General features: G+C 37.6%; 1 protein-coding gene across 5 annotated transcripts in view; it reads left to right on the top strand.

The window, feature by feature from the left end:
• Nucleotides 1–11471, top strand: part of INTS6 (integrator complex subunit 6) — a 110646-nt gene that overhangs the window by 73024 nt on the left and 26151 nt on the right. For all 5 annotated transcript variants that reach the window (XR_004429054.1, XM_033177652.1, XM_033177651.1 and 2 more), the window contains 5 exons: nucleotides 1182–1292; nucleotides 2913–3128; nucleotides 5170–5296; nucleotides 6508–6650; nucleotides 6871–7102. Coding sequence is in view for 4 of the 5 variants with exons in the window: in XM_033177652.1 (XP_033033543.1) it covers nucleotides 1182–1292; nucleotides 2913–3128; nucleotides 5170–5296; nucleotides 6508–6650; nucleotides 6871–7102 (829 nt within the window). In the remaining variant the exon portion in view is untranslated. The remainder of the gene's footprint in view (nucleotides 1–1181; nucleotides 1293–2912; nucleotides 3129–5169; nucleotides 5297–6507; nucleotides 6651–6870; nucleotides 7103–11471) is intronic.

An 11471-nucleotide genomic window follows, 5' to 3' on the forward strand; every position in this document is an offset into this window, starting at 1 on the left:
GATTTAGTTTGTGAAAGGTAACTTTTTAACAAAAGTACTTTAAATCACTTATGTATTACTTCTGTTTTTGATGCAGGAATATTATAGCATTTGGCTATAAATAATCTTTCTAAATCATCCCTAATATAATTAGGAGATTAATTTCTTGAGCTTTGAAAATCATGACATTTTATAGTTCTAAGAGATAAGTTGTATTGAATGTGTCTAGCACACAGTGCTTGGCAAGTAGAAGGGCAAAAAAGAACAAACACTTTGAATAGGAACTGTTACATATATTGACTCATTTATGTTTCGTAGCAACCCTGAGGATTTAGCCAAGCCAGATAGGTGTTAAATATCAGGGCTGGGATTTGATTTCATTTTGACACCAGTGCTTATACACTCTAATGTGTCAATGGTTATCATCCTTTTTCTGGCTTTATCCCATTCACAAATGCTAGACACTCTTGGTAGTGATATTTTTTGTCATGCAAAGTAGTTCTCAGTCTCTCCTTGCAATTGAAAGGTTTTTTAACTTTCAGTTACCGCATCCATAATAAATATTAGATTGTTTTTTCCTCCTGCTTATGTTTCCTTCAGAGCTTGTTTTTTTCAGCTCAGCATATTATAATAATAGTAATGATTAATACTTTGTACCCAATGGTTTTATAAAATGCTTTATGTGTATTAACTCATTTAATCCCATGACAACCCTGTAAGGGGTAGATATTGTTATTTTCCTCATTTTACAAATGAGAAACTAAGCCACAGAGAGCTTATTTATAATCTAATCTAGAATCATGTAACTAGTGAGTGGTTGAGCAGCTAATTACTCAAAGTAGAAATCTTGCATTTTCCTTGAGTGTTTTTCACTTACTACCCAGAGCTACCTCTATAATGTGTCTTCTGTCCATTTCTTCCAGTATCTCCTAGTATCTCCCAGTGGTACCAAGGAAGTCCAGTATTTTATCCTTCTTGTCTTGGGGAGTTATTGTGGCCTCTAAATCCTTTTTAACTACTTCAGATGGCCTTTCATCCCACTGACAAACATTTTACTGAAACATAAATATGATTGCGTTACTTCCTTATTGAGGAGAAGAAGGGGAAATAATTTTTTGGAGAAAATTTTAAGACAGACTATACATGGAACCATAAGTTTTTAATAAGTTTAATATTGAATGATGTTTTCTTTTTTCCTATAGCCCTTGAAGAAAGCTGTTAGGATGATGGGAGCACCTAACCTAATAGCAGACAGTATGGAATATGGACTTAGTTACAGTGTCATTTCATACCTCAAAAAACTGAGTCAACAGGTAATATCAAGAAATAGAGTGAGCCATTAAGTATTTTGAATGGTTTGGACTAAGATAGTTAAACAGGTTAAAGCTGGTTCTTGATGGTTCTAATGGAATTCCATTATATTACTATATTACATTTTAGAGCCATATATTACATAATTCTGTCTCACGCCCATGGTGTGCTATGGTTTGAAATGTTAATTTGAAAATTGTATAATAGGCTGGGCATGATGACTCACACCTGTAATCCCAGCACTTTGGGAGGCCAGGGCAGGCGGATCATGAAGTCAGGAGATCGAGACCATCCTGGCTAACACGGTGAAACCTCCGTCTCTACTAAAAATCCAAAAAATTAGCCGAGCGTGGTGGCGGGCGCCTGTAGTGCCAGCTACTCAGGAGGCTGAGGCAGAAGAATGGCGTGAACCCAGGAGGTGGAGCTTGCAGTGAGCCAAGATTGTGCCACTGCACTCCAGCCTGGGCGACAGAGCGAGACTCTATCTCAAAGAAAAAAGAAAATGGTATAATAATTCCTAATTTATGAAAATGGCTTCGTGAGTGTGGTCCTAGACTTCCTATATGTGAACATTATTTATCTTTTGAGAAATTTAGATTAGAAAGTCATTTTTCCGGCTGGGCGCGGTGGCTCAAGCCTGTAATCCCAGCACTTTGGGAGGCCGAGACGGGCGGATCACAAGGTCAGGAGATCGAGACCATCCTGGCTAACACGGTGAAACCCCGTCTCTACTAAAAAATACAAAAAACTAGCCGGGCAAGGTGGCAGGCGCCTGTAGTCCCAGCTACTCGGGAGGCTGAGGCAGGAGAATGGTGTAAACCCGGGAGGCGGAGCTTGCAGTGAGCTGAGATCCGGCCACTGCACTCCAGCCTAGGCCACAGAGCGAGACTCCGTCTCAAAAAAAAAAAAAAAAAAAAAAGAAAGTCATTTTTCCTTAAAAGAGAAAAAAAAACTTCTTTATGTTTTGAAACCTGCAGATTTTTCTTTCAGAATGGGAGTTTCTTTGAAATGTTTGTAGAAAACACTGAATTTTGTCATTCTGGCCATAAATCACATTAATAAATGCTATAGTAGTCAAGCAGTATATAGTTTAACTGACTGAAATTGTTAATGTCCTATGAAATACTTGATTTTTCCAGTACTTCTGACTCGCTACCTTAACTACAAATCAAAAGGCAGTTTGGGAGGAGTTAAAACATTGCTTCTTGCTTTCCGGGGAAGAACTGCATAATTATTTGCCATATTGATGTGCTAATAAAAATGTCTTATGATGAGTTTTAAAAAATAATCTTCTATCACCCCTGAATTGGAAATACACATTTCATTTAGTGTGCATTTACATTTCATGGCTTAAGTATAATGGGTGTTAATAAATAAAATAATAAGTTGAAAGTGTGTCTGTCCTGTTCCAAAAGTTTAAGAGTTGTAATGATTTAAAATCATAAGACGTTGTTGTTTAAACTATGTTTAATTTACCCAATACTTGACATAAACTATGCTACTTGAGTTTTTAACTTCTTACATACTTAAAAAATATATATTTAATTTATAGAAGATCATAACCATTAGTATCTGATTTATTAATTTAGATTTTATCAAGATAATTCTTACTTTTATTTTAGGCCAAAATAGAATCTGATCGAGTCATTGGATCTGTAGGCAAAAAAGTAGTACAGGAAACTGGAATAAAAGTCCGGAGTCGATCACATGGTTTATCAATGGCGTATAGGAAAGATTTTCAACAACTCCTCCAGGGAATTTCAGAGGATGTCCCTCACAGACTGCTAGACCTTAATATGAAGGAATACACTGGATTCCAAGTTGCTTTGCTGAATAAGGTAATAATCATATGAATTTAGTACTACTCTAGTTCTGTTCCATTCTGTTACTGGATAAATCACATTTTCTGCTAATTCGGACATTCATTTTATCCAGACTTTAAAGAGTACTTCTGTATCCTTGCAGAATAATGATCATTGTACTGTCACCACTAGAATTAAAACAATGTACATGGTGTGTGAATGAATGGATAGATTGATGAAGAGTAAACTAACTTGTTTATTTTATAGATGAGAAAACAGAGGTTTAGAAATTGCTTTAAGTTGCAATAGTGGATGGTAGAATTCACTATAGTTTTGTACTTAAACTGATGACCCTATTAGGCCCACACCATGATCCAAAAATGCTTTGTGAGTACTCATGGTTACAGATATCTTTATCCCAGCAGCCTTTTTGTAGAAATAGGCAAGCTGATTCTAAAATTTATATGGAAATGTAAAGGTCCTAGAATAGCTAAAACAATTTTAGAAGAGTAAATAAAGTTGGAAGACTTACATCATCTGATTTTAAAACTTACTGTAAAACTTACTACAGTGATCCATGCATTGTGGTACTATCATAAGGATAAACATAGAGATTAGTGGAACAGAATTGAGTCTAGATGTAGGCCCTCACACACAGTAAATTCTTAACAAAGATAGAAAAATAAGTTAGTGGATAAGAAGACAGTCTTTTAAACAAATGGAACAATTGGATATCCATATGCAAAATAATGAATTTGACCATTACCTCATATTATTTGAAGTGGTCATGATCTTAAATGTAAGAACTAAAACTATAAACTTCTAGAAGAAAACATAGGAAAAAATCTTCATGATGTTGACTTAGCAAAGATTTCTAAAAGCACATGCCAAAAATGTTGATAAATTGAATTTCATTAAAATAAAAATACTTTGCTCTTTAAAAGAAACATGAAAAATGAAGAGGCAAGCTACAGCTTGGGAGAAAAGCTCCCAAGCTTTGTAGACTTGTATCAAAATATATAAAGAACTCATAACTCAAAAAGACAAACATGGGCAAAATACTTGAACAGACATTTCACCAAAGAAAATATGCAAATACAAATAAGAACATGAAGTAATGCTCAGCCTTATCAGCCATTAGGGAAATGCAAATTAAAACCATAATGAGATACTGCTTCATAACTGCTAGAATGACTAAAATTTAAAAGACAAAAAATACAGGTATTGATGAGAATGTGGAGCAACCCTCCTAACATTACTGATAGAAAATAGTTGATATTTCCTTAAGAAGGTAAACATAAAATTTGCTGTACAATCAGTCATCTACTTGTAGGCTTAGTATGCCAATTCCTAGCAGCATTTTTCATAATAGCCAAAAACTTGAAACAGTCCAAGTGCCCATCAACTGGTGAATAGATAAAGAAGATGTGGTGTGTCCATATAATAGACTACTTGGAATAAAAAGGAACAAACTACTGATACATGAATAATGTCAATGAATCTCAAAAACATCATGCTAATTGAAAGAAGCCAAGTACAAAAGATTGGACACTGCAAAATTCCATTTACAAAATGGAACATAGAAAGAAAGCAAATCATGTGGTTGCCTGGGGATAAGGAATAGTGATTGACTGCAAGTGGGTACAAGGAACTTTTGGGGATGGTAGAAATGGATTATGATGATGATTTCACAACTACGAATTTACTAATACACATCAAACTACATACTTAAAATAGGTGATTTTATGGTACATAAATCACACATCAAACCTGTTTTTTAAAAAAACTTCGGTTTTTAAAATTTGGAAATTGGTTTTTACTTGAGTTTACTTCTTTTATCCAGAATATATAATAAAATCTTTAGAGTTAGATGGTGAATTGAGATTGGTTGATCTCACTACCAAATATTCATCTTTTGGCCCTGAACCAGTACATTAAGATTATATGTCTTTATTTTATTTTTTTAAACTAATTAGTTTATATATCTTATTTTCAAACCTATGCTTCAGGTTAGAGATTTTAGTCTCTTTTAATTCTGTGTTTGACAATAAATTTGTCCTCGAATGTTGTTTAATAGGATTTGAAGCCACAGACATTTAGAAATGCTTATGACATACCAAGACGAAATCTTTTGGATCACTTAACAAGAATGAGATCTAATCTTTTGAAGAGCACTCGCAGATTTCTTAAAGGACAGGATGAAGGTTAGATCATAGTTTAATACTGGTATTTTTAATGTTTTTTTTTTCTTTATAGTCTGAAAAAGCATAGCATGGTGATGTAAATTTCAAAGAATTATTATAGTAGTATAACATTCTTATTGTAAGTTCAAATGAAGTAAAAGGTGAATCATCCCTGATTCTCTACCTTTCTTCCTACCATCACTGTTGCCCCAAATTCTCTTCCCTAGAGGTAACAACCTTTCTTAACAGTTTAGTTTCCTTTTATAGCTTTTCTCATGGATTTATGCGTGCATGCACACACAGACGCCCGCACCACTTATCAAACTGTATACTTAAAATAAGTGATTTTTCTTATTTCAGTCATTTTCTTGAGATATACCAGTATCTGATGGTTAACTTTGGATGGCCAGTTTCATGACATGTTTTGATAATTCCTTCACCTTTATCCATGGCACCTACTATAAATCAAGTCAGATGAGACTTTAAACCTTTGCCACCTCTGATTTAAGCGTTCTAACAATAATTTTATATAAAAAGGGTTAGCTATGTGGCTTCTCTTTTCCATACTGTACTTCCGTTTTCTACAAATTCTATAATAAAATTCTGCTTATTTGGAATAGCGTAGAAGAGAAGAGATACACCTTTCACGGTAAGATCACACATACTTTTTTTTTGTTTGTTTGTTTTTTGAGTCAGAGCCTTGCTCTGTCGCCCAGGCTGGAGTGCGGTGGTGTGATCTCGGCTCACTGCAACCTCAGCCTCCTGGGTTCAAGCGATTCTCCTCCTTAGCCTCCCTAATAACTGGGATTACAGGCACGTGCCACCATGCCCTGCTAATTTTTGAATTTTTAGTAGAGATAGGGTTTTGCCATGTTGGCCAGGCTGGTGGTCTCAAGCTCCTGACCTCAAGTGATCCGCCTGCCTCAGCCTCCCGAAGTGCTTGGATTACAGGCATGAGCCCCTGGGCCCGGCCACACATACTTTCTGTGTACTGAAATTAATGGCAATTTTTGTTTTGTTTAGATGATGAAATCAGTGTTTTAAATTTTATTTTAAAATATTTTGTCGCAGTGGTTATAATTGCACCAAACGAATTTAGAATATGTTGGTAAAGAAGACTGTCTAGAATAACACTAGGTAGCATTCATATATAAGGAAACATTATTTAAGAACTAATTGGAGTATAGTCTTAGTGAGGTTAACTTTTGTTGCTGTTGTGTTCTTTTTGAAAGATCAAGTGCACAGTGTTCCTATAGCACAAATGGGGAACTACCAGGAATACCTCAAGCAAGTACCTTCTCCACTAAGAGAACTTGATCCTGATCAGCCGCGAAGGTTGCATACATTTGGCAACCCCTTCAAGCTGGATAAGAAGGTAATTTTGAAATGTTCTATTATGTAATTTGTTTGTGGTAGGCATTGTCAGTTTTATAGTTCTTAATTTAACTAAAGTAAGCTGAAGTTATTTTCCTGGTAGAGCATCTAATAAATGTCAACATAATTAGAATATAGTTACTTTCATTGGAATTGATACTGGTTGTGCCATTTAAACATTGTTTGTAAATTCAAGAAAATTGTATTCTTTTTTGCTAAAGGGTATGATGATAGATGAAGCAGATGAATTTGTGGCTGGACCTCAAAATAAACATAAACGACCTGGAGAACCAAATATGCAAGGGATCCCTAAAAGACGTCGGTGTATGTCTCCACTACTAAGAGGCAGACAGCAGAATCCTGTTGTAAACAATCATATCGGGGGAAAAGGACCACCTGCACCTACAACTCAAGCACAGCCAGATCTTATTAAACCACTTCCTCTTCATAAAAGTAAGAATTGTTTTTTTCTTAAACATTATTTGCTGCCTTTTGGTTCCTTTTCAAGGAAGAGATTTTTGTTATAGATTGTAGAAGGAAATTGATTAGTAGTACAATGAGTGAATGAATGTGTAGAGAAGATATTTGTTTAAATGAGCATATGATCATTTTTGTATGTCTTAATGAACATTTGAACATTTCTTATATTTATGATGCTTTATTAGCTATAATGCTCTAACGTATCATTTGCAAATCTTTCAAAATAATATTTTTGAAAGGAGCATTATCACTATCCACAGAAAGATGGTTTTCAATTTCAGTTGAAGTCAACTAATTATTAAATATGTATGCTATTTTGGATAATGCTGTGCTTTGAGGTATACCACTGAAGACAGGAGTGATCTCTGCCCTCATTTATAATCAGCAAGGAAGATCAGTCATTGAACAGATACTAGAAGTATGTTGAATGTTACAGAAAAGATGTCAAGTATATTGTGGAAGCATTTGGCAAGAGGATTTAAGTCAATGAAGTCAAGGCACTTTACTGAGGAAGTTAATGCTGAAGCCAAAAGCTGTGCATTTGCTTATACTAGAGCAATAGTATGTGCAGAGGCATAAAGAGAAAGACATTAAGGGAATTTAAAGAATTCCAGTATAGCAAGGGTGTTGGGCATGAGGTAAGGTGAGAACTGAAAGACAGAAGCCAGATGATGGAAGGCCTTGGAAGCTGTTTTCAACTGTATTCTAAGGACAGTGAGAATCCACTGAAAGGTTTTAAAATGAAGGTGACCTAATCTGATTAGCATTTTATGAAGATCAGGTTGACTGTAATGTGTGTGGAATATTATCAGAGAGGAGCAAGAATGAATGTAGGGAAACCCTAATGAATTAATGGACTTATCACTTATAGATAGTGGTCATACTTACAGCATATTAACTGAAGAGAAACAAAATATTTTATGACTGCTGATGGAAGTATCCAATACTGCCTTTGAAGTTGTCTTACCAAAAAAGACCCAAAAACCAAGTTGAACATCAATGTAATCAAACCAATTTATAGGAAATACAGGGGACAGAGAAACATGTGGGATACAGTTAGTAAAATCCAGATTGTAGAAAACTCTGTAGGACAAAGAATCTGTTGGGTTTTTTCCAGAAAAATACACAGTAAAAGAGGTACAGCAGGATTTTACAGATGCAAATGTAGTTTAAGAGATATATAAGCCAGTTGCAAGGTATAGGCCTTAACTGTACTCAGAATCAAACAAAATCAAACTTTTCCACAAACAGAAAACATGTTGGAGAGTATGGACATGGACTGTATATTTGATATTATTAAATAATTGTGCATGCACAGGAATCAGTTAGGAAACCCGGGGAACAGATGCTGGTGACCTGACAGTGGGGTTTGAAGAAGAATATGTATTTGAGAAATACTTGGACACATCACTAAAGGACTTGGTTACTGGTTGGATGTTGGGACCAGAGCAGGGTGGGAGGAGTCAGGCATCTGTCTTGAGAGACACTGGGTGGGTGGAAGAATAAATAATAAATGAGTTTAGTTTAGAAGTGCATATTAGGTCATCAAGTGGAGATCCTAAGTTAGAAGATGAATATTGAGCTTGGGACTCAGGAGAAGAGGATTGGGCTAGAGGGGTAGTATGAGAGGCAGATTATTGCCCATTGCACTGAATAAAATCTCACCAAGGCAAACAAGAAAAAAAGCTCAGAACAGAACCTCGAAAGTGCCAAAGTTAAGATAAGAAAGCAGAAAAGGGCCGGGCGCGGTGGCTCAAGCCTGTAATCCCAGCACTTTGGGAGGCCGAGGCGGGTGGATCACAAGGTCAGGAGATCGAGACCATCCTGGCTAACACGGTGAAACCCCGTCTCTACTAAAAAATACAAAAAACTAGCCGGGCGAGGTGGCGGGCGCCTGTAGTCCCAGCTACTCGGGAGGCTGAGGCAGGAGAATGGTGTGAACCCAGGAGGCGGAGCTTGCAGTGAGCTGAGATCTGGCCAGTGCACTCCAGCTTGGGTGACAGAGCCAGACTCCGTCTCAAAAAAAAAAAGAAAGCAGAAAAGGAGATTGAGAAGGAAGAATTTTGGAGATAGGAGAAAATAGGGAAGAATTTAATGTCATGGAAGCTAAAGGGCAAGATAATTGAGTGGGTAGTTGTCCCAAATACTTAAAAAACAAACCAAACAATAACAACAACAAAAACAGTTCAATCAAGAGAAATGGAAAAATTCTGTGGTCTTTGGTGATCTTAGCAAGAGCAATTTCTGTGGAGTAAAGGGGCAGAGCCTAATAAGGGGTTATGGGAGGAGTGAGAGGTGAGAAAATGGAAACAATCAGTATGAGTATAAACAGCTAGTTAAGTTTAGTTGTAAAAGGAAGATGGGAAAAGAGCATGGTACCTGGAAGAGTTCACAGGGTTTTGAAAATGGTGATTTTTCTTTGTATTTAAGATCAGAGACGCTTGAGCATGTTTCAGTGCTGGTGATGGAACCAGTAAATAGGGAGAAGTTGAAAATGAAAATGAGAAAAGGCATACTCAGCACAGAATTACTGGGAACGCAAGAGGGAAAGGTCTAGAGCACAGAAGAAAGAATGCTCCCTCAGTTGAAGCAGAATGTGGGGGGAAGCGTGATGAGGGTGTAATTTAGTTAAGAGGGAGGTAAAGGAAGTCCTTTAATCATGACTTTGCTTTTCTTTTGAGCTCTGTGAGGTAGAAGGTGAAGTATACTGCTGAGACAGAAGGGGATATTGGGAAAGTCAGGGATTTGAAGAGAGTGAGGGAGCTTAACAATCTCTGTGGGAGAGAGAAAAGGTTGTGATAAGATTGCTAGACAGTGCCTAGGACCCAAGTAGAGATGGTGATTGTGACCACTCTGTAGAGCTGGACCCTTTTTCTCCAGCAGTGCTCATGATTCCAAATGCAAGTCTGGGGCAAGCAGAGTGAGTCAAGAGATGGGATTTTGCTTGGCAGATATTATGGGAAGACAGTAGAACAAGAGAAATTAAGATATTAGTAAAGGTGATGTATCATCGGATATAAGCCTGATACAGAATTGGCTACTTAGAAGGGATATATGGTTAATAGGAGAAAGAAAGTAGAGGAATTGCTAGAGTCAAAGTCTGGCTGAGTTAAGCAGCAGTAGCAGGAGTACTCTGAAGATGAGGGTTATACTCCTGCATCTCTGAATTTGTCTGGATGTGAAAGGCGAAGGTGTAAATGTAAGTTCTTTGGAGAGAAGCTGGGGAACGGGGAGGCCAGGTTCTTACCAGATGATCTGCTTAAACATTGAAGGCCACAGCACTTCTCAGACTTGAATATGCATGTGAATCACCTGGGAGTTCTAGTTAAACTACAGATTCTCATTTACTCAGTCTGAGGCAGATGAGCATTTCTAGCAAGCACTCTGTTGGTGTTGCTGCTGTTTGTCCACACACCACATTTCGAGTAGTAGTAAGGACCAAGAATGAAGTGACAAGGGCTTCGGGGGTGGAATGTGCATGGCAGATGCACTTGATAGCAATAACTGAAGCATACCCTGAGACTGACCCTGCGTGCAGACACACCTGCATGTGGTTGGGAGTTCTGAGCTAGGGAATAGGGTGGCTAACCCAAAGATCCATTCCCTATCTATGAGGAACATCTGAGCCCCTAGCCCATTGTGATGTGAATGCAGGCCAGACAGGGGATTGAGGCCCTTTGTTTTGGGTTAAATGAAGGTTGCCAGGTGGAGGTTGTTAGGGGGAAGAGTGCTAAGTGAAAATACGATATAAACTGCATACTTTTTGCAAGTAGTTGCCATTTTTCTGTCCAGCCTGCTGCCACTGGGCCATGCAGTTATCCTGTCCAGCTCACTGCCATTGGACTGTATGTAAGGGGGTTCTCCTGCCTAGCTTGCCACCACTGGGCTCGCTCCCCTTTATGTAAGCCCCCAACAAAACCCCTTATCTTGTTTACTGGCTCTGGATCTCTTCTTTGCCTTCTTGAACTTGATGCCATCCCCACTGGAGTTGATAGGGGCTCAGCACAACAGAAGGAAGGCTGTAACTGAGTGCCAGAGACAACAGTGTCTTATAGGCTTGTGGCCTGGAGGTTGGCATAAGATAGTGATAAGGAGAGACAATGTGAGTGGCATGGTTGAATCTCACAAGAGTACAAGGGAGTAATTTTGCAATAGCACTAGGAAGTGAAGGATTCGGTGACTGCATGTCCTTTTATGCCTATGGAGAGTGTGCAAGAGAAAGCAATTTCTACTTTTGGTCTGGAAAGGAAAGCAGTCTGCATACAGGAGAGCTGGGTTTCAGTTAAAGCATAAGTTGTAGAGAATATTCAGTAAAGGGGAGTTTGCAATTCATGGAATCGAA

Source organism: Trachypithecus francoisi, unplaced genomic scaffold (genome assembly GCF_009764315.1).
Source record: "Trachypithecus francoisi isolate TF-2019V2 unplaced genomic scaffold, Tfra_2.0 Lachesis_group18, whole genome shotgun sequence".
Taxonomy (NCBI): Eukaryota; Metazoa; Chordata; class Mammalia; order Primates; family Cercopithecidae; genus Trachypithecus; species Trachypithecus francoisi.